Source organism: Prionailurus viverrinus, chromosome D3 (assembly GCF_022837055.1).
Source record: "Prionailurus viverrinus isolate Anna chromosome D3, UM_Priviv_1.0, whole genome shotgun sequence".
In the NCBI taxonomy this organism is placed as follows: domain Eukaryota; kingdom Metazoa; phylum Chordata; class Mammalia; order Carnivora; family Felidae; genus Prionailurus; species Prionailurus viverrinus.
Window position 1 is genome coordinate 59,107,027 of NC_062572.1, and position 24,005 is coordinate 59,131,031.

General features: G+C 43.4%; 1 protein-coding gene across 4 annotated transcripts in view; it reads left to right on the forward strand.

Annotated features, from left to right (window-relative positions):
• FHOD3 (formin homology 2 domain containing 3) overlaps positions 1 to 24,005 on the forward strand; it is a 470,296-nt gene that overhangs the window by 346,773 nt on the left and 99,518 nt on the right. For all 4 annotated transcript variants that reach the window (XM_047828303.1, XM_047828305.1, XM_047828304.1 and 1 more), the window contains one exon: positions 7,511 to 7,618. In XM_047828303.1, coding sequence (XP_047684259.1) covers positions 7,511 to 7,618 — 108 coding nt within the window. The remainder of the gene's footprint in view (positions 1 to 7,510; positions 7,619 to 24,005) is intronic.

The following is a 24,005-nucleotide window of genomic DNA, read 5'->3' on the forward strand; positions in this document are numbered from 1 at the left end:
CCTGAAGGAGTCCAGATGGGCTTAGTCGTGGAGATAGGTTGTGGGAAAAGTGTGAAATGGGCAAAATTTGACTTCATCATGCCAGTCCCTCCTTGCTGGCTCTTGGTACTCCTGGCAAGAGACTAGCATCTCTTTTCTTTTTCCTTTTCCATACTTCCTTTCAAGAATGCACCTGAAAGCCGTGACCTAAAGTATGGGGCTTGGGGGATGCTTCTTCCTTAAGACTGGGCTTTTTAGGAGGAGGACAGAACCTTGATTTGACCAAGAGAAAGAAATGAAATTCAAATTGTGGAAATTCAGGTGCCAGCACAACCATTGGGGAGAAACTGGGGAGGCTTGGGAAGCCATTGAAGAAGAGCCTTAGGGGCTCTGTTAAATTCTCCACACAAAAGCCTCCGAAATGCCCAGATGCCATACTGGTTTGCAAGGATGTGTCCTTGCCCTCAGCAAGTCTTGCCTCCCAGATGGACAAGCTCAGGGCGCCAGGATTTTTGAACAAACCAAAGCTTCTGTTAGCCGGCCAGCTTTCATGCTGCAGCTCAAAAAACATAGCTGGATTCTGAAGTTAAGTGGCCGTAGCAGTAGTGGGGGGTTTGTGTCTGTTTTTCTCTTTCCTAACCTTCACTTCCCTTTCCTTCCCTGTTTGCCCTCCACCCTGCTGGGTCGGCAGAGAGGCTCGCTCTGCCTCTGACCAGAGCCCTGCTGGAAAGGATGCTGCTCCCCAGAGCTCAGCTCTCCCTACTGCTTCGAATGCCGCCTCCCAGGGAAAACGATGTCCAGCCAGCACTGCAGTGGGGGGCCCCTTGCGCAGCAGGTCCTCTGGGCCTGCCCTCGTGCTGCCACCCCTGACCCCTGCCTCTGCCTCCCGGCCCTCTTCCTCCGCGCCTGGCCCCCCGAAGGCATCACCGACCATAGAAAAGCTGCCCTATGTGCCCCACAGCCCCTTCCACCTCTTCTCCTATGACTTTGAGGATTCGCCCTTACCCACCAAGGAAAAGGAGGCTGAGGCCCAGAAGGAAAGCAGGTAGATCCAGCCACCTGGAGGCCCGTGTGAGCTTAATCCAGGGAAGGAGACAGCATGTTACTTGTACTGACTGGCTTGTCCTCTGCTGTGCGTGCGTGCGTGCGTGTGTGTGTGTGTGTGTGTGTGGATTCCAATCTGAGCAGAGGGCGGTGGTGGTGTAAACTAACTCCCTGGCCACTAACTAAACAATTACCAGGATTTAGGCAGGAGGCAGAGGAAAAGTGCCGTGTGTTTGAATCAAAGAGCTCTTCTGTTATAACACAATTACTAAAAATGGATTTTTAAACCTAAGGTTTTTTAATTTTTTTTTTTTCAACGTTTTATTTATTTTTGGGACAGAGAGAGACAGAGCATGAACGGGGGAGGGGCAGAGAGAGAGGGAGACACAGAATCGGAAACAGGCTCCAGGCTCTGAGCCATCAGCCCAGAGCCCGACGCGGGGCTTGAACTCACGGACCGCGAGATCGTGACCTGGCTGAAGTCGGATGCTCAACCGACTGCGCCACCCAGGCGCCCCAAACCTAAGGTTTTTAAAAACATGCATGGTCTGACAAAATCTATGCATTTCACACCTAACTGTGTGGGGTGCATCTCGTTTGACCTACCGAATACAGTGAAGTGCTCTGCCCCCTTCCTATGCAGCGTTTTGAGTGGGATTTTCCTTCCTTTAACAGTCCCTCTGATTCTCTCCATTTGAGCACATACTCTGCCTCTGAGCCTTACAACTTCCGGTCTTTCTCTTCTAATAGGTGGGTGTCTTTATTTTCTCTCTTTTCTCCAGCTTTCTGCTTTTATTCTTTTTTAAAAAAAAAATTATTTTTTGAGAGACACAGAGTGCGAGTGGGGGCGGGGCAGAGAGAGGAGGAGACACAGAATCCGAAGCAGGCTCCAGGCTCTGAGCCGTCAGCACAGAACCCGACGTGGGGCTCGAACTCCCAAACCGTGAGACATGACCTGAGCTGAAGTCAGACAATTGACTGAGCCACCCAGGCGCCCATTTTTATTCTAATATATGCATATTTCTTTCACAGATTGCTCATAGCTCCCTGCGAGAGGGCAGTTGCCCTTGGAATCCCTTCACAGGCATGAACACAATTACATTGTTGAAGTGTGAGCACTGCAATAATTCTTACAACAATTGGAGAGGGGAGCAGAGGGAGGGCAGTGTGCAAATCGGAACTGCACGAGGAATTTTTAGCAGGTGCTTGTCCCATGCCTGTGTGCCTGCCCGACACTATTATTGCCTGGGTTAGGAGCTCTACAGAGCGGGGAATGGGCAACCAAGGGTTTGAATATTTTGAACAATCAATTGTTCAAAATCAATGATTGATCATACTTGTGGCTGCTCCCATCTTAGAGTAATAATAATTGATAACATTTATTTATTATGAGCCAGGCCCTGTACTTTCCATGAAATTAGCATTTCAAAGCATTACTTAACCCTTAAGAAGTAGGTTATATTACTATCTCTTATTTACCATGAGGAAACTGAGGCACAGAGAGCTAGGGAAGTGGGGAGTGGTTTCTGCCACAAGCATCCTGGCCCAGCTTCTGGTCCTAACCTGTGCGTTGTACAGGCCTCTCTTTTAGAGAGTCTGTCTCTTTCCTTTCTGGGGTCATCTACAGATAACTCCAAATGCCAGACCTTGAACCCTGGCCTCTCCCTGCCAGGGTTCTTGAGGCAAGTCCTTGTCAGCAAAATGCTTTTGCCAGAGAGTCTGTGTCTGGGGTACCCTTGGCCTGGGTGTCCAGTAAGAAGTTACGCCTTATCTTGAGTGAAGGCTTATCGGACACAACCTGGAGAATGGCTCTTTCACACCACTGATAGAACCAGTTGCGGTGTGTGTCAGATTTTCCATCTAATACAAAGAAGAATTAATCTAGAACTGTGATCATCAACCTTTTCTCCCTACATACAACCTAAGAATATTTTCGAACTTCCCTCAAAGTTTTAAATAGCCTGTCTGAAGTTTTTTGTTGTGACTTTAAAGTTGTAAAAGACGTGATCTTTCTGTCGTACATGTGTTTTAAATTCATTTTTGTCAAAGGGCACCCGGGTGGCTCAGTCAGTTAAGTGTCTGATTTCTTTTCGGTCATGATCTCATGGTTCATGAGATCGAGCCCCGTGTTGGGCTCTTCACTAATAGTGAGGAACCTGCTTGGGATTCTCTCTCTCTCTCTCTCTCTCTCTCTCTCTCTCTCTCTCTCTCTCTCCCGCTCCCGCTCCCCCTCCCCCTCCCCCTCCCCCTCCCCCTTTCCTTCTCCCCCTCCCCCTTTCCTTCTCCCCCTCCCCCTTTCCTTCTCCCCCTCCCCCTTTCCTTCTCCCCCTCCCCCTTTCCTTCTCCCTCTCCCTGTCTCCCTCTTCCCCTCCCCTGTGCTTTCTCTGTCTCTCTCTCAAATAAAATAAGTATTTTTTTAATGTTTATTTTTGAGAGAGAGCATGTATGCATGCACAAGTGGGACAGAGGATCCAAAGCAGGCTCTGTGCTGACAATAGCCCAGTGTGGGGCTGGAACTCATGAACCATGAGGTTGTGACCTGAACTGAAGTCAAGACACTTGACCTACTGTGCCCCCCGGGCACACCTAAATAAATAAACATTAAAAACATATATAAATTCATTTTTGTGAAAACCTTGGGGTTTCACATTTAAGTGATTAAATTTTAGGAAACACCTACGTATGCCTAATTGGCAAAGCCTGTCCTCAGACAAATGAGACTTTATTTCTGTCAGAAAAAGTCCAACGTCATATTTCAATTCAAATACGCACCTATGCATCCCTGTGACAACCATCTCACTTCTAGAATTGAGAGGCAAAACCGGACAGACTGGGGGGTATTTGAATTAACTGCTCAGGTATTTGCAAAACCAAAGGAGTGGGAAAATGCATTATGCTTGTTTTATTTCCATAATATCATTTCAACACAATTCATAGGTAGATGGGCAGGTAGATAGAGATGACATGTGAGGCTTGCTCTGAGGTTACTCCTGGGTACAGCAGCGCTGTCTCCTTCCACAGTATTTCTTTTATATATATATATATATAAATAAATATATATATAAATATATTTATATATAAATACATATATATTTATTTATATATATATATATAAATAAATATATATATATAAAAGAGCCTGACACACACACACACACACACACACATATATATATATAAAACATATATATATAAAGCAGAGCCTGATATGGGGCTTGAACTCACGTGAGATCATGACCTGAACTGAAACCAGGAGTCAGACACTTAACTGGCTGAGCCACCCAGGGGCCCCTTCCTCAGTATTTCTTAAGGAATTCCCTCAGGAGTGAGGCTTTCCTACACTCTTCCTTTGCCTGGCACCCTGGAGGTTTTTCAGCTCAAAGCATTGCCCCACATTGATTTGGCCTCGGTGAAGGTGTTGCTTTTTTTCCCCCTGAGAGTGGAAGGCCATCGTGGAAGGGGAGGCAGGGAAGAGAACTTGGAGACCCTAGGAGTGGCCACAGGCAGACCCAGTTTTAAGAAAAGAGCAGCTATGGAACGTGGGGCTCTAAGACACATTTCCTCTTGTTTCCAGGATGGCTTTGTATGCCTCCAGGAGTGTGTGAACTCCAGTTTGAGTACCTTCAAACTACAGGTTCTCTAGGAGTCTCTTCTAGGTCTAAACTTCCGGGCTTATTGGATCATTCACATGACTTTTATGGAGGGCGTCCAACATGGCTCTTATGTCCTCCAAGAACAGTATCTGTGTACAAGTTAAGAGCTGTACATTTGACGGGAATAAAAATAACTTGGCAACCTCATCTTCCCCAGCAGGGTGGTGTTAGCCCATGATGGTCATTCTGGACTTTCTAGTGATGGTCTCAGAGCCTCTGATGGGGCTTTCCTGGATCCAGGTCCTTTCCACTTGGTCTTTGCTACTGCTTACAGCCCTAGGGGACAGGAGTAAGAAAAACATATAAATGAATGAATATACACATAAATTTACAAAAACAGCCTCATGCTTGTGAATAAGGTTTGACTTATATTTAACCGAGAAATTCTTACAATTTTTAATTATTTGACAGGAATTCGAATGCTGTATAAATACTGTTTGCACCTATTAGTTTTCTGATGTTCACTCACTGTGGTTTTCATGGGGTCTGTAACTGCTTAGTGGTTGAGTGCAGTGGAACCGGTTATAGCAGGCACCAACTGATTAGTCAGTACAAAGAACCAACGGGAAAAAGTACAGTGAACCGAGTGAGATGTATGATCCAGTTCGTTTGGCTGAAATTGAGAAGCAAAATTGAACAGACTGTGAGGTATTTGAATTAATTGCTCAGCCATTAGAAAAACCAAAGCAGGGGGAATATGCATCATGCTTGGTTTTATTTCCATAACGTCATTTAAACTCAGTTATGGTAATGTAACCCTCTTAAAACATTCTACAGGATGTCTACTTTGGGTCAGAAGGGGGTTGTTTTAGATGCTTGCAGGGAATAACAAGCCAAGGGTCCAGGCAGCTGGGTGACACAGGGCTGGTGTCTGGGCCCGGGGGCTCTGTCTCCTTGAGGACTCCAAGCTCTTGACGGCAGCCTCCTTCCCTGCCCATGTCACAGTGCTTTCTGCCTGCTTCTCTCCCTCTTCTTTGCTCCTGAGGTTTTTTTCTCCCTTCTCTACTGCTTCCTTTCTTTGTATGTTCCTCTCACCCTTTGCTTTTCTGCCTTCTCTATGCCCTGTGGTTTGGGAGCTCTCTTAAAAACTCAGTCCAACCCTCACATGGAGAAGCAGTTAACCTGTTAGGCATGTAGCATGTTGGGTTTTTAAAGAGAAAAGAAAAGGGATGCCCAGAAACCATGTCCCATGAGAGTGATGTGTTGGCTGAGGATGATGTAGTGAAACTGTGTGATCGGAGTCTCCCTCTGCCTGGTGGCATGCCTGTGTAGTGACACAGGCCTGACCTGTGATGCCAAATAAATAATAAGACCCATAGCTAAGCAGACCAGACTTAGCAGCACAGGGTAGAGTTGGGGTAATAAAAATGTTTTATTTATCATTATAATGATATAATTTATGAGGGAAAATGGAAAATATCTCTCTCTAGTCCACTTTGTAAAACAGCCTGTTTATGATTTTTTTCTACACATAGCTTTTGACCTTTGTGAATATTTTTGTACAGTTGAAATCAGACTATAAATATTCTGATGTTTTATTTCAGCCTGTATATGAACATTTTCTATACTATCATTTACAGAATTGGCCATCATTTTTAATCATTGCATAATATTCCACGGATATTGGATCACACGTTTTAACCATTCTTGCGTCGTTACCTGGTTGGGTAATTTCCAGGTTTTTTTCACCATGGTCTCAATAATGCTCCTGTATTGCCATGCATGACATTTTCAGTATACAAATAACCATAAGGTTGTGCTAGCTTTCCAAAAGGAGGCTTACTCTGTCAAAGGATATCCACATTTGAAGTTAAGGTGCTTCCCAGAATGGTTAGTGCTGGTTTCTGTTGATGGGAGTTTGAACTGGATTCACTGTGTGCAGGAAGGTCTTTGTGCACTTATCGCATAGTGACCCATAGGGTCTCACGCACCCAAGTGTCCCCAACCAGTTTAGGAGAAGCAGTCAGCCCTGACTTGCAGCTGAGTAGGTTGAGAGGCAGATCATTGGGTCTCATCTGTAACTAATCATGAGTGTCTCCCCTCCCCCCCCCCCCCCCCCCCCCCACCGCCACAAGGGCTTCAGGTGATGATTTGTTTTCTGGGAACACACTGAGTGATAATAAGCTAAAGGACAGCTATTCTGAAAACCAGAAAGAAGACTCTAGAACTTTACTCATCCAGAAACTTGTCAGAGATGACTGGGAAATGATAAAGGCTCATTTAGACCCGGTGGCTGTACTTTGGGTTCAAAAGCAGCATTGGATGAAAGTGTAAACACATGTACCTCTAGCCAGCAGGCCAGTCCAGCAGGTCTGAGGACATTTTCTCCTTGGTCACTGGGCAGGTGACAAGATTACGTTTAATGAATGACACTGATTTGGAAATACCTAAAACAGACTTTTTAATAAGATGTTTGTTTAGCTAATCATTTGGTATTTTCTACAGATCTTTGACGGATTTAACATTAATTGTACTGCCATGAGAGGCAAGAAGAATTTTCATAGATTCAAATGAACATAATTGGGATTATGTTAGCAAAGAATTTTAACGTACATTGGACAAACAAGGAAATATGAAGGTTTTATTTAAACCCCTTGTCATAAATCTCTCTGCCCAATGGTTTTGGCCTTTGGGAAACCTCTCTCATGAGAAATAAAATGAAGCAGTTAGTAACTCTCTTGAAATTCGAAAAATCACTAATGGTGTTAGCATTTCCAAGCCTGTTTTTCTTGCAAAAATGAAGATAGTTTGCTAAGTGTTATTCAGTTACTGACTTGTACTCATTTCTCTCTTCTTCCACCCTCCTCCCTACCTTAAACTTTTGCACTGTTTAGATACAACAGCTTTGGCAACACCTCTTATCACTCAAGACCTTCTGGATCTGCTGTGCCCGCCACCCCCACGTCATCTCTTTCACCTCCGCAGGAGCCCAGGCTGGAAAGGTGAGTTTTATAAGAAGGAAGCCGATGGCTTTACCCTCTGGTGGAAGAAATCAGTTTGATGAAGAATGACTAAAGGAAAAGAAATACAAAGCATAATCCAAAGTATTTTTCTGTACATAATATAGTCCAAAGGCAATAATATTTTCTTTCACACTATTTACTAAGTAAATATTTTATTAGAAGTGATATTTTTTAATGTCTCATCTCCCTATGTTCTTTCCATAGAAAGTCTAAAAAAATTTGTTCCCAGTTACTTAAATGTGAAGGGTTTGATTGACCTATGAAAAACTGTTCTCAAATTTGTGTAAGATCTGCATTTGGTCCTATAAACATCAGTTTTTATCTTTTTTTTTTTTAAATTTTTTTTTTAACGTTTATTTATTTTTGGGACAGAGAGAGACAGAGCATGAACGGGGGAGGGGCAGAGAGAGAGGGAGACACAGAATCGGAAACAGGCTCCAGGCTCTGAGCCATCAGCCCAGAGCCTGACTCGGGGCTCGAACTCACGGACCGCGAGATCGTGACCTGAGCTGAAGTCGGACGCTTAACCGACTGCGCCACCCAGGCGCCCCCAGTTTTTATCTTTGAATGAACAATTCTATATAAGTCAGGAGGTAGTGGGCCTATTAAGGTCTGTACCTTAATGTAATTAATCCAGGACCTACCAGAAGGGAAAAGAATTGCATGGGTCCGTGGAAGGAATTTAACTTGGCAAGAGTATTAGACCACTAGAAATTAACTAACTATTACTTCTGGAAGCGAGTGATTGCACAAGGATGTGTTTACAAGGAAAAGGTAAGACCTGTAATTTTAGAACAATTAAAAACAGTTACCCTTATATGGCAAGAGTGCTGAGTTAGGGAAGACTGGCTGGGGTTCCAATTAGTCACTGGGAAGTTATTTAATCCTTGAGGGTAAAATGCCAGTTATGACAACTCTTACCTTAGAGGGTGGTTTTGATGAGCCACTGAAAAGGTACTCATGAAAGCATTATGTGAACCCCACCGTGTGGGTCCAGTGGGAAGTGACAATATATGATGACAAGATATAACACCCAGCAGCGTGTGATTGATCAGAAATCTAGACATGAGCAATTCAAAATGATCATTTGCCTCAAATCCTGAATTTAAAACAAACTCGACCTGTATTCTATACTCTAATCATCTGTGTATTCTGAAGTGTGTTTTGCTGAACGTGGCTGGTGATTAGAGGTTTGGTTGGGATGTAGAGCAGGCAAGACCTTACAGCCCCAGGAAGAGGGGCTGTCCAATGAATTTTGCCTCCCCACACATGGTGTTAATTTCTAAGATGACACATAGGCTCCACATTGTCAAAATCTCAGGTTTCACAGCCCAGCATGGCCCTGGGCTGGGTGTATCTGGGCTTAGTAAGATCTTGTCCATAAGATAAAAAGTTGATTTCCTTGAAGACACTGTACCCTTCGCCCTAGGGCACCTCTATTTGGGATCAGCTGAAATCACTGTGGTCCCAGAGAGGTCACCAGTGAAGAGGGTCCTTATCTAATGGGATGGGATATTGGGGTCCAAAGTCAGGAATATTTAAGTTTTACTGATGTTACATCTCACATCTTGTTCCTGCTAGTCTGCCAGCTCCTTGGGAACAAGAACCAGGTCCCCTTCATTGCTGTGTCCCTCTTGGTACCTGGGGCCGGACTATGGCAGAGCCACAGTAAACACTAGTTGCAGGATCAGGTGAATTACCCACTCATTGGTTGGGGAACAGTGTGGAGGTCCCTGAAGTTGACAGGTTATCAGGATGGGAAGTTTATAGGTTTCCAAAGCCCTGGACTTTAGGGGAGATTCCCCTATGGGTCCCCTTCCCATCCCCTGGAAACCCAGGTCCAGGTTTGAGCTGGAGGGTTAGGGGTGTAGGCTCTGGAAAGACTCTTGCCTGTGTCTCCTTCCCTGCTTGATCTGGCTGAGTGTCTCCTGGGGCCTGGGAAGTGGGGGGGCATTGGGCGGGAGCATAAAAAGAGGCAGGATGGGGCTGGATCCCAGAGAGCCTTGAATGCCCTGGGGAGGAGGTGATGCTTCATCCTGAGACATCAGGGGCTGTTTGAGTTTTGAAGCAGCAGGTGGGGTGCTCTAATCTATCCATGAGTGGAGCCAGTGGGTCGAGGCTACAGGGACAGGGGCTGCTATCTCTGAGTCTGAGAGGGTTGACCATGCCTAAGAAGGGCAGTGGCCATGGGACTTGAGAGGAGCAGTGAGTTGGGGCAAACTTGGAGGAAGGTGGGAGCAGGGGAAGCAGAATGAGTGAGGGTTCAGGCTTGCTCAAGCATGAGGATGTTAGAAACTAGGAACAGAGACAGAATTTACTGGGAAAAAAAAAAGCAAATCACAGGTGGAGATGTTCAGCCTGGGGCATGCGAGTCATCAGGAGTCTGTATGACACCAGGGACACAGTGAGGGTCCCTGGGGATAGGTGGACTCAGTGGTCCTTGGCTTGAAGAAGTTACTTACATGAAATCCCTCCAGCCAGCCTGCATGCTGAGATCTGGCCACCAGAGAAGCCAGTAATGGAAGCCTTTCTTTTCTTTCCCCCCTCCTTTTTTTTTTTAATGTTTATTTACTTTTGAGAGAGAGAGCGTGCACAAGTGGGGAAGGGGCAAAGAAAGACAGACAGAATCCGAAACGGCCTCCAGGCTCTGAGCTGTCAGCACAAAGCCGGACACGGGGCTCAAACTCACAAAGCATGAGATCATGACCTGAGATGAAGTCAGATGCTTAACCGACTGAGGCACCCAGGCACCCCAATGGTAGCCTTTCCTTTCCAATTCCCTCTTACAGCATACTCTGCTACAGAAAGTTCTCTACCTGAACCATCTGTTGTATCCACTGGCAAAGAAAGCTTCAGAGTTACTTGCTTTACATTCGCATGTTTTTTTCCCCAATTATCACCATTTATGGCTTCACTAAACAATGTGACCAATCATTTGAAACATCAGATATGCAGTTTCATTATTAAGACCAGCAAGCCCTCCAGCCTGGCTACCCCACCACGTTTTACTCTGTCCTCACTGGCTTATATTTATGATATAAAAAAAAAAGAAAAAGAAGGAGGGGTCCCAACTCCAACTTATATTTGTATACATCACCCAAATGTACAATGTAAGTTGTATTTATTATAATATGTGGTTTTATACAGTTTAATTTTTTTCATTTTTGACAACTGAATTATTTGGATGTCACTCATCTATTTTCACATTTACAACAGTTTTCTGCCCTACTAAGGTGTGTGATTGTTTTTACTGAAGTATATACTTCAGTAATTTGTAAGATTGTTGAGATGTTTTATATACCTATAATTCTGGAAACCAAAAAGAAAAACTCAGGAAAGGCATTAAAGTATTATGAACAATAGTGGAATTCTTGTAGTGAGAACCCACATTTTATTTTTCTTTTTTTAAAGCTTGATGCTATTTTTTTTTTAAGTTTATTTATTTATTTTGAGAGAGGAGGAGAGAGAGAATCCCAAGCAGGCTCCACATTGTCAGCACGGAGCCTAATGTGGGGCTCGAACCTACGGAACCATGAGATCATGACCTGAGCCAAAACCAAAAGTAGGACGCTTAACCGACTGAGCCACCCAGGTGTCCCGAGAACCCACGTTTTCTGTTAACACACTCCTGAAAAATTAGATTCATGTCAGGGTGCCGTGCAGTACTGGAAAGATCTAGAACTCTTTTCCCTTGGTTTGGAAATAAGACTCACTTCCCTTAAGTCCTAGGAAAATCAGGCCAACTAAAACACCCCTTCAAGCAGGTCAGCCCACTTTGGAAATCCAACTAGCCATCATTGTGAGTTTAGTGTTTTCCATATTTTTCCCAAGCATGCTAGTATGTTGGATGTTAATCAAATTTAGAATGATAAATTGACCTAGAAAGGAAGAACTAAAGAAACAATATACAAAATTAAGTCAAGTCAAGGGTATTAAAATGAATCCATCCCCACATCTCCTATTATGACTTTGTTTATAGGGCTGTCGTTCAGAAACAATGTAACATTAATTTTCATGAAATTGGAAGTTGAGCTGTGCCAAAACAAAAGAAAATAAGAAATCCCGAACTATTTGCAGAGGCCCTCTGGGATACAAGATGCCACTGTTTAATGAAAGCAGACTTTCTAATTGTTTCAATTTTGAAACTGTGCTTTTTGAGTGGAAACATTCTCAATATTTTTAAAAGAAGAATTACAGGAATATTTGAACCGTTCATGTCGAATATTCAAATGAAACAAAGAAGCAAACAATAATTACACCACAGCAAATGAGTCTGGGAAGCTGGGAAGGGCAGAGCCCCTCTCTTTCCATCCCTGCAGTGACATCTCCATCTTGTGGGCCTTTTCAGAAATGGCGCCAGATGCTTGTTCGGTGTGGTGACCGCAATTACTGAGCAATGACCGTGAGGGGATCAGACACAAGTCAAGTGCCTGGGGCTGAAGGTGCTTTGAGGCCATCAGTCTTGGCGTTGAGTCTGGGGAGTGCGCTGATAATGAGGCCCAGCTTGTACCATGAAAGGGGGTATTAGCAGGTGAACACAGTGAGTGCTCTGTGTGGAAAAGCACACTGGAAGAACCCCAGATCCAGATTTTAGGGACCAGGAAGGACTTTACTCATTGAGCTGAAACCCGAAGGATCAGTGTGTGCCTTAAGTATTGATTCTGTTCTGTCTTCCACTTACAACAGTACCGCTGGTTGTAAATGACACTGCTGTAAATGACAATACCCTGCCTGTTCTACAGGTTAATATCAAGAGTCTTCAGAAAAGTTTGATGGCGTGCCTGGGTGGCTCAGTTGGTTGAGTGTCCAACTTCGGCTCAGGCCATGATCTCACGGTTTGTGAGTTCGAGCCTCACATCGGACTCTCTGCTTTCAGCACAGAGCCCACTTCAGATCCTCTGTTCCCTTTTCTCTCCGCCCCTCCCCCACTTGTGAGTGCGCACATACTCTCCCTCAAAATAAACATTAGTTTTTTTTTTTAATTTTTAAAAATTTAAATAAAAAGTGAAAAAAGGGGGGGGGGGTGCCTGGGTGGCTTAGTCTAAGGCTGGGTGTCCAACTTCATCTCAGGTCATGATCTCGTGACTCGTGAGTTCGAGCCCCGTGCTGAGCTCTGTGCTGACAGCTCAGAGCCTGGAGCCTGCTTTAGATTCTGTGTGTGTGTCTCTCTCTCTCTGCCCTTCCCCCAGTCACGTTCTGTGTCTATCTCTCAAAAATAAATAAACATTAAAAAAAAATCTTTAAAAAAGTTGAAAAAGAAGAAACGCTTGGGAATTGTTTGCCCTGTTTCATGGCCCCAGCAGAGAGAGTCTCCCTACTTCGTGGAGGACAGTAAACCCACATATGAGCAGTGGCACCTCTGTTGGGAGTGATAATGGATAGTAAGGATGGGTAAAGGATGCAGCTTTGCATTTTATTTTTATATGGGCTTTGCATGTACACAGTAGAGCATTTAAAAGGTGAAGGGCTGTACAATGAAAGTGAAGCTCCCTCCCCAGAAGTGATGACTCCTAGCGATTTCTTACGTGTGTGTCCAGAGACATTTATGTTCACGTAAGCGTAGACATGTTTCATCTATCTTTACACACATGGTAATACCCTGCACAAAACTATTGTGCGTTCTGTTTTTTCCCTTAAAACCTGCATCTGGGTTCTTCCCCCCTGCGGTACTTAGAGTTGTTGCGTTGTTTTTAATGTCTGCATCATACTTTTTTCTCTGGATGCTACTTCATATACCCAATTCTGTATTGATGGGCCCCAGTGTTTTGCTGTGACCAATGATACTGCAGCATAATTCTTTGTCCATGTGTCACTTTGCACACGTGTGGTTGTCCATAGGATAAGCTCCTAGAAATAGATCTAGTAAGTCAATTGTTTACGCATTTTAAATTTTTATTGACTTTTATCAAATTGCTTTTCATGAGGATTGTACCAGTTTTGATTGTGAGCCATGCAGGGTGAGAGAGCTCGTTGCCCACCCCCATGCAGAAGGACCATTCACAGTCTCAACCATTGGCCACCTGGTGGTGAAGAGTTCTCTGGTATTAAAATTTAAATGTGCACTTCCCTTATTAATATGGTTGAGCATGTTTTCCTATGTCCACAAGCATTTAATATTTCCTTTTCTGTGAAATTTTGGCTCATGGTCATTGAGTTCTTTTTCTTACTGAAGTGTAGAGGTTATTTATAAACTCTGATAAGAGTAGCAGTTATTTTCCTCAGTCATTAGTCTTTTATTTCATTTCTGGTGCTTTTGCCAGGCAGACAAATTGAAGTTTTATGAGTTAAATTTATTCATCTTTTTGTCTTCTGGTTTTGTGTTCCTCATGAGGACACCTTTTCTCCCCTGCATGCTTCCAGAATTTCAAGCTGCAGTTTTCACATTGAAATATTTTATCTAGCTGGAAGTTATTTTGGCATATAGTGTAGGCAGAGATCCACCTTAAGTGTTTTCACTTGTTTGCAGACCATTTATCGAATGAACAATCATGTCCCTACTGATTTGTCATGTACCTACAGGAATCCCGATTCACGTATGTGTCTGTGTTCAAACTGTTCCCTTAGGAGTGTGTCCCACCCCCTGGCTTCTGTGAGGCTGTCAGGAGCTCTCCTTCCTCCCAATTCTTGTCTTTATCATGCGGTCAGTAGTCTTTAAAGTAGGACTTTGTCATGTGCCAACTTGAAACAGTCCTGTTGTTTTTGTCTTCTGCTATTGTGCAGTTGTTTACGGTGATGGACAGTGCCAGAATAGAGGATGGGCAATATCTGGGGAAGCTGGGACCCAGCAGCTAGGACTGGGAGGAGGGGAGCCTGCTCTGCTGAGCTGTGACTTCTGTCTGCCAAGTCAAGCTTCCCCTTGTGGGCTCTCCCTTCTTATGACCCCCTTCAACACCTGTCTCCACCACTGGGGTGGTAACTCCTCCCTCAGGATGAAGATGTCCGTTTCCATGCATTTCCTGCCTGTTTTCAGTTACTTCAGGTTTTGTATATATTACCTGCCTGGCAGGCCTTTTGACTATCGCCCTGAGTATAACTTGCTGGTACCTGTGTCTTCCTCATCCTAATCTCCTCCTCTGTGTGGGTTGTCTGTTGTGCATGTATCTTTGTGCTTGTCCTAGTCAGCTTTGGCTTGTCCTCTTGTCCTAGTCAGCTTTGGCTTTTATCTTTTCTTGCCTTCGCTCGTATCTACGTGTGCCTCGAGGTTTTACTTGTTTGGATTTAAAACCATTGATTTTTCCAAATAGGTGATTCATATGTTTTTCTGGGTCTCAAATACTTGCTGGCTGTGTTCCATCACTTGATCTACACCGTACTTCTTACAAAATTGTGTTGTGGAGTCAAGAGCACCATCGTGCAATGGAGCTCTAGTTAATTTTCTTTTTTAATTTTCAATTTAAATTGGTCGAAGTCGGTTAAAAAAGACACCTCAGACATCACTGAGAAAATTCTGAAGAGCATATAAAATAAGATCAAAGGCGTGTTCTTTTTATGTGATCAAAATTAGTGGCACCCAGTCTACAACCAGTGACAGGAAATAAAGGTACCAATGTGGACTGAGTCCCTACCATTCACAGCAGCTGTGTTCTCCTTCTACCTTGCCTGCTCCTCCCCACTTGCCTGCTGCTAGTTCCTGATACCAGTCTTGTTACACACAATGAGTTCCTGTAAGGCACAAAGTGGTTCTGATTAATCGATTGTGATTGCATCCAAAGTGCAGGAGGGGAGACGCGCTGGTCCGTTGACAGAGTGAGTATACGGTAGGTCTGGCTCCCCGATGGCGTCTATCTGCTGTGACTCTGGGTGTGTGGGGACCTGGGTTCTACATCAGCCCTCTGTCCTGCGGGAGGACTCTGAGTCCTCAACAGACTCAAGGGACTCTTTCTCCCACGTGTGTTTTGGAGCTGACTCCTTACCATTCCTACCATAGATTTAGTTCAAGATCTATGTCATGCCCGGACTATCTATTGAGTGATATAGGTCTTTCTGAAATGTAGATCTGAGCGGATGACATTTCCCACTTAGAAACCTTGAATGACTCCTCTGCCAACCAGTGAAGCCCAACTTGACTAACATCATCAAGAAGATCTCTCACATTTGGGTCCTGCAGGCACCTTCCAGCTTCATCAACCATCACGTCCCCCAGCCTCACTGTACTTTAACCCCATGGAGATGCCACTATGAACATACCAGACTCTCCTGGGGACTCTTCCTTCCAATTTGCTCTGTTCTTTGGCCAACCTCTCCTTTATTCATCCACTTGACTCCTTCTCGTCCTCTAAGAGTCACATAGATGACATCTGTCCTATAAAACTCCTCTGACTTCCTCAGACAGGATGAATTGTAACATCTTTGTGGGTTCATATGCTACCTCTATTTCAGCTCTCAGCCCTTTGATGTGTTTGTCCTTTTGTTCCTAAAATGGGGTTCATCAATCTACAGTGGTCCGTGGTAGTAGGTTTGGGTCCCCCAAAGCCATGGGATCAAGATGGTTAACTTTCCTGGATTGGATATTTTATTCAAACATATGGGGGGAAATCTTTAAGACAAGCAAGACTGTGCCCTGTAGGATCTGTGTTCACATGACTCGTAAAAGCGAGTTTTTTCTTTCTGCAAGGAGACACTCTATGCTGTTCTCCTGTTCCTTCTCCTGTAGGGGGCATCTTTACTGCTTTGTCGCTGCTGTTGGGCAGCAGCCACTTCTGTGCCTCCCGAATGAGATTCTCCAGCCTCCTGTTCACCGCCCTGCCCCAAACCTCTTTGTCACATAAGCAGGCGAGCACATGCATGACCAGTTTGAATCTCCCAGAATCCTGTTTTCTTCCTTTGGAAAGTGGGATTAGAATACATTTTTTTAAATTACATAATTCTCTCATCCTTGTTTATATAAAAGGTAAACATAGCAACCTTAAGCGTATCTACTGTAATTCCACTGGGAAGTGAGAATAGTGCGTGTCACAGAGTTAGGTGAGACCTAGAACAAGGAAGTGCAAAGGTCACTCATCAAACAATGCAGATGGAACACCTCCACCCACAGAGCTGTAGACACTCACAGGTATTCCATGCTGCAAGCAGAACCCCTGGCCCAACACCCTCGTGTGTGCCCTGTCCTAGTGGGTCAGCCCCTGATGGCTGGGTTTCTGGTTTCACACTAGCGTTGTTCAAAGATTACGCAGTGAAAAGGGGTAGGAACAAGGGAGAGATTCCTCATTCAGAAAATGTACTCCTGGGTCCCTTCTCCCATTTCTCCCACTTGTTTCCACATAGCCCAGCCAGGAATGAGTAAGTCTTACTATTATGGTGGGAGAGGTTGAGTTTCTTCCTGGGTTGATTTGAGAGAGAGAGAGAGAGAGTGAGTGAGCGTGTGTGTGTGTGTGTGTGTGTGTGTGTGTGTGTGTGTGTGTGTGTAGACAGCTAGATATTTAGATGGAATCCCCACCCTTTCACATTCTGTTCTTCTGCTGTGCCAGTGTAAAACCAAAATATTCAGCGACAGCTGGAAACCTAGCCTCTGGGGCTGTACACACTCATACACACATATAATGACTCCTATATTTCATTCGGTAAATATTTATTGGGTGCTCACCTTGTGCCACCTATGCTGCCATGAGAATCTGACGTTGATTTAATTAGACCCACCCCTGGCTTCACCTGGCTTACACTGTACTGGCAGAAACAGAAGATAAGCAAATCATCAGCAAATGGAGAGTTTCCGCTGCAGTAAATTTTGTGAAGGAAATGAAATTTCATAGAAGTAGAGAGGCCATCAAAGTCGAGAGCCTAGCATAGGTGTTCTGTCCTCATGAGGGACACCTCTAATAAGAGGTCTGGGAAACTGAGTCACCAATGTAAGACATATTGCAACTTATCCCTAGGTTTGCCAGCTCTCGTGATGAGATGAGCAAGCCCCTTAGATGAGGGAGATTAAAAAAAAAAATTGAGTGAGTCCATATTTTTCTTTAAAACATGATCCTGAGCTGGAAGACTATGTTTGGAAGAGATTTGGTGTTTAGAGAAGGGGTGGGCATGCATAGGAGGTATGAGTTGGCCTGGACAGGAGAGGAAGAGAGAAGCTGGGAAGGATGAACCTTGGTCCTGGCCTGCAAGGCCAGGAAGCCATGACTCAGGAGGTGCTGGTGGCAGTCCGTGATTTGGAAGCTGCCTGAAGAATAGTTTAATCATGAAGCCACGTTGTGGTGGCCCGGGAACTTGTGACAGGAGGATTGGCCTCCTCGCTGGAGGACTCGCTTGGTCTTAGACAGGAGGGTGGAAAGTAAGAACAAACTGGCAAGAACTGCTTGTGAGCCTGGGGTCAAAGCCTGCAGAGGGGGTCAGGGGACAGGTCGAAGCATGATGCCAGCTATGCCTAGGGGAATGGCACGTGCCCTGCACGTGAGTGAGTGCGGTCACGTGAGACTGCATGTGGGGCCAGTGTCCACAGCGCACAATGTGAGCCGTGCTCTTGCTTCCCATGGCTGGGAACCTCAGAGCTGCGCTGAAGCCGTGTGTGACAGTTGGGAGGAGAGAGAGCAGAAGGAAGCCTTAAACCCACGTCCCCCTCTTTGACGGCAGATGTCTCCATGATTGTAGCCACGATGATGGAGAAAAGTTGCCTGGTTCTTAGGGCTGCCTCTGGGGCTTGCTCATTTCATCCTTGAGAGCTGGGATGTAGCCCTGAAGGGTGAAAGAAGATTCTGACATTTCCTCATTCCAGGGCAAGCAAATACTGCTTGGCACAACCCAGAGTTACCTCTTCTCCTGTGATCTTTAGATCAAGTGACCCCCGATTTTCACAGCTAGGTTGTAAGGACAACCTCATGGTTTTGCACCAATGCATTGCCCTTTCAGTACCATTCTTTGACCTCTGTATCTTATGTGAAATTAACTGCTTGTGAATTCAGTGATAATTTCAAATATCGGATAATTTGTGAACTTAGTGTGACTTTTGTTACTATTTCACCAGAGATCATTTTTTAAAATAAAAAGTGTTGAAGATTTGCTTCTTTCACAAATAAGACTTTTACTTAACTCAAACTTACCAAGGGAGCATGTGTGTTTACACAGCTTTTCCAGTATAATTGACATAAAAAAGTTGAGCAGAAGTTTTGACATATGTATATGCAGATGAAGCCATTATCACAAGATAATGCAAATATCCATCACCCCAAACATTTTCTCATGCCCTTTTGTGCAAGGCTGCCCTTCCTCATCCTAGGCAACCACTGGTCTGCTTTCTGTCGTCATAGATTAGTTTACACTTTTTAGAGTTTTATATAAATGTAATCATACTATATGTACTCTTGGAGAGGGGTTGACTTCTTTCAAATAACATAATTGTTTTGAAATCCATTCATTTTGTTGTATGTTTCAATACTTCATTCCTTTTTATTGCTGAATAGTACTCCACCATACAAATATACCACAGTTTGTTTATCTGTTGATGGACATTTGAGTTGTTTCCAATTTTTGGCTATGAACATTTGTGTACAAGTCTTAGTATGGAAATGTGCTTTCTTTTCTCTTGGATAAATACCTAGAAATGAAATTGCTGAGTCCTATTGTAGGTGCATGTTTACCTTTTTAAGAAATTGCCAAGCTGTCTTCCAGAATGGTCTTACACCAGAGTAATGCTGTCCTCATCAAATGAGATGAAGTGTATTCCTTTCTCTTTTATTTTCTGTAAGACATTGGTTAACACTGGGGCTCTGGCCAACAGGCTTGTTGAAATGCCCACCTCTACTGTGTCCTCAATGTAACTCTTCTGGCCTCAGTTTCTTCTTCTATAAAGAGGGGAATAGTAGAACTGAGTACAAGAGGTTGTAGGCATTAAAAGAATCATTTCATGTAGGGGCGCCTGGGTGGCTCAGTCGCTCGAGCATCCGACTTTGGCTCAGGTCATGATCTCACAGCTTGTGAGTTCAAGCCTCGCGTCGGGCTCTGTGCTGACAGCTCGGAGCCTGGAGCCTGCTTCGGATTCTGTGTCTCCCTCTCTCTGCCCCTAACCCATTCTCATTCTGTCTCTGTCTCTCTCAAAAATAAATAAGCATTAAAAAAATTTTTAAAGAATCATTTCATGTAAAATAGTACCACACGGTATTGTCTCTGTAAGTGATAACTGTGATTACCAAACACATTTCGGTGAAATGGAATTCTTGTTTCAGACATCTCGGTGAGGGAGGCTTTAACCAGATGGGTTTCTGGGGAAGCCCCTGGAGCCTGATATGGTCAGGATTAAATATTGCAATTCCTCTCACTCAGAGTAGATCATCCGCTCCATTGCAAAATCTCTCTCTGGCTCCTCTCCACCTGCATTCTTACGTGGCTTCACTCAGCTGCAGCTGCCTCGGCTGTATCACAGACAACTTCAGCTTTCCAGATGTGTTCCGGGGTGGCGCGCAGCCCTGGTGACTCACCCAGCTGGTAGCCACGGTGGGAACGTTCACGTCAATCCCCGGCCCATTCTCACCTCTCAGGCTGGGCGCTGCCAGTGTCACATTCCAGATCTGGCCCTGATCCTGCAGCTTAGCCTTCCCTTGCACCCAGAGATTTTAGGCTCCCAGCATAAAACGAGATGTGTCATATACCCAGGATGGCCCAGGTGCCGTTCTTTTTTTTTTAGTATTTATTTTGAGAGAGGGAGAGAGTGCGCATGAGCTGGGGAGGGGCAGAGGGGGGAGAGAGAGAATCTCAAGCAAGCTGTGCGGTCAGCACAGAGCTTGATGAGGGCCTCGATCTTGCAAACTGTGAGGTCATGACCTGAGCAGAAATCCAGAGTCAGACACCTAGCTGACTGAACCACCCAGGTGCTCCAGCCCAGATGCTGTTCTAAGCAAGCTCATACATAAACTCATGTTAACCTGATGGTGCTTCATGAGTTTCAAGTATTATTATCACGAATTACAAACAAGTAAACTAGGCTCACCGGGGTTCAGCGATTGGCCATGCTCTGGTTTTCTCTAAACCTTGTTGTGCTCATTCCTTTTTTGCCATAGCTGGTCCTCAGACCAGCCAAGATTAAACATGACAGCAACTTCCAATCGCTGTAAGGATTGTTCCTGAAAAACTTAATACGAAAGATAAAAATCTGTTAATGATGCCCTTCTAAGGAGAATTTACCATACTAACTTGAATTTTGGTTTTTTTTTTTTTTTAAGGTTGATTTGGGATTCCCTTTTGTATGGTTTGAGTGCATTCTGGCATTGATATTATGGGTTGAGCCCATTTCCAGAAACAGGACCACAGTTTACATTCTCACATGTTATATTCTCACAGTTTATATTCTCACATGTTGGGCTTCTCCAGAAAACCTAGGGAAATTTATTAATATGATGTTTATAGCCTTTTGTTTCCAGTATGATCAAAGTGACTTCTATTCATTTAGGACAGAAAAGCCCATGGGAGGTCTTTAAATTCTCCCTTCCTGCTACAGGGATCTGTGTTAGTGTGCTCAAGAGAATGGATCTTGAATTGCTCAAGGCACTTTGCTTCATGTCCAGAATAGAGGAACCACTCTGCTTTGCTTTGAGCTAGCTCGCATTTCAGTTCTTTCAGAACAGAGGAACCAAGGAAGGAGACTTCCCGTGTTGTTAAGGCTGCTCATCAGTGCGTTTGCTGTTGCGTTCTGGCCAGCAAGTCAATATGAGATCTGTTCTTACGAGGTGGTCCAAGCGGGCAGGGTCAAAATCTGCAGGAGGGAATGACATACCGACCTGACTAAACTGGACACACTACTTAACGTTCTCGAGTTCTAATACTACTTTAATTTTATTCAGGCTCCAATATTCACAATTTCCGTAAGGAAATGATGTTAATGTGTGGTATAGAGAGGCTTCACTTTGACTTCATTAGCGCAGCCACTAATGGCCCATTATTAAGTTACGTGTTAAGTCTTTCCTGAGATCAGAGCAAACATTTAGAAGAAACTAAAGTCAGAAGGATAAGGGGGAATGGCAAGGTCCTTATTCTGCTCTTCACCGAAGCATGAGCACAGACTACCAAGCATGCTCCTGTCTTTTGTTCTGGAAAGAGAACTCAGAAGGTAAAGATGCTAGCACTTGAGGAGACGACCGCACAGGGCAGGCTGGGAAGCTGGGCTGGATTCAAATTCCCCACATAGTCCTAAAATAATAACTCTCCTGTGTAGAATACCTTATGTTTTGTTTTCAAATTCTGGAGCTAGACTTAACTTTTGAGGTTCACCTAGCTCGGGGCTTCAAAGATACTTGATGTTAAAAGAGAAGTACTTTTGATTCTTTTTAAACAAATTTTGTTTAATGTTTATTATTGAGAGACACAGCATGACCATGAAAGGGGCAGAGAGAGCGGGAGAGAGAATCCAAAGCAAGCTCTAGGCTCTGAGCTGTCAGTGCAGAGCACAACGCAGGGCTTGAAGTCACAAACCGTGAGACTGTGACCTGAATCAAAGTTGAATGCTTAACCGACTGAGCCACCCAGGCGCCCCAAGAAGTATTTTTGATTCTTAAAGAGCAATAGAATAGCTTCAAAAATATATTCCAGGCTTACAGAAAATTTTAGGTAATGACAGAAAATTATGGAGCTATTGTATATAAAATTGAAGCCCTTGTCCCTTTGATTTATTTTCTTCCCCAGTGATGACCACCTGAAATTGGCTTTGTCATTTCCATAGATGTTATTATATTCTTGCTAAATATAAACATACCCCTAAATAGTGTATGGTTTTGCTTGGCATGTATTTAAACTTCATAGAAATGAAAGTATATCGTTCATATTCTTCAGACTGCTTTTCGCTGTCAATATATTGTGCTTTTGAGAATCATCCATGTTAGCCCATTTCAGTCTATTTTTTCACATGCATAAAGTATTTCTTTGTAAAAACATACCATATTTTTGTTTTCCTATATAGTTTCTAGTTATTAACCATTAACAGTGCAAAACAGCGTAGCACATGGTATTCTCGTACGTATCTGCCATCTTCAGCATGCAAAAGTTAATCTCTAGTATAAACCTAGAAGTAGAATTGCTGGATTGTAGGATATGCACATCTTCAGTTGTATTGAGTGCTTCTCCAAAATGATTATATCAACTTAGACCCCCAGAAGGTATGGAAGAGAGTTCTTGTTGTCTGGTTCTGTGCCGATGCTTTGGGTTATCAGGCATTAGTTTTGGTCAATCTGCAATCTGAGACGTTTGAAATAATATTTCACTATGGGTTTAACTTGTATTCTTTTTCCCTGATTTCTAGTGAAGATGGGCATCACTTATATATCTGTTGGCCATTTAATTCTCTTCTTCAGCAAAATGCCCATTATCTTTTGCTCATTTTTCCATGAGTGGTTTCTTTTTTTCTAATGTGGAGTGGTTCTTTTTGTTATATGTATACTAATCCTTGTGGTTTATATGTGTTATAAGTAGCTCCTAAGTGGTGGCTTCTCTTTATTCTTAACTTCTGTACTCTTTTAAGTGCATACAGATTTTAAATTTTAATATATGTAAATGTGTATATATGTGTACATATATGTATATATGTGTATATATACATATGTGTACACATATATGTGTATATATGATGTATATGTAAATATATGTAAATATATGTAAATTTTAATATATGTAAAGGAAAAAGTTTTTCCTTTTTGATGGCACTTTTTTTGTTTCTGGTATAAAAATTCTTTCCTGAGATAAATATTGCAAAGTTTTTACTTTTTACATTTTCCAATCCCAGAATTTTTCTTCGTGTTTGGTATGTGGAAGGCCTCACTGTATTTTGTTGTATGTGGTTAATAATCCTCTCAGTACCAATTGTTAAATAGTCCATCAGTTTCCCGCTGATTGATCAATTCTAACATTAAGATGCACTTAATGTTCCAGCATTGAGTAATGTTTACCATAGTTTAAAAAAATATGTTGGCTAAATACCCATTGTCAGGTTAAGAACATTCTCTCCAGTTCTATGCTTGCTAAAGTTTTTTTTGTTTTTTTGTTTTTTTTTAATAACGAATGAGTATTGTATTTAAAGCTTTTTCTGCATCTACGGAGGTAGTCATGGTTTTTCTCCTATAACCTATTAATGTGGTAAATTACATTCATTGATGTATTCATCTTAAACATCCTTGGATTCATTGGACAAACAGCATGATTTTATTTCAGATTTTGCAGTGGTGTTCGTATTTGCAATCAGTATATAACTTTCTATCCTCATACTGTTCTTGTTTAGTTTTTGTGTCAGACTACTACTAATCACATAAAATGAGCTGGGGAACTTTTATATTCTCTGAAACTTTGTATATGATTAAGATGAATTCTTCTTTGATTATTTGGTAGAAATCACCTTTAAAAATATGAGCCTCGTGGGGTTTTTGTTTTGTTTTGGTGTGTATGGATATATCTG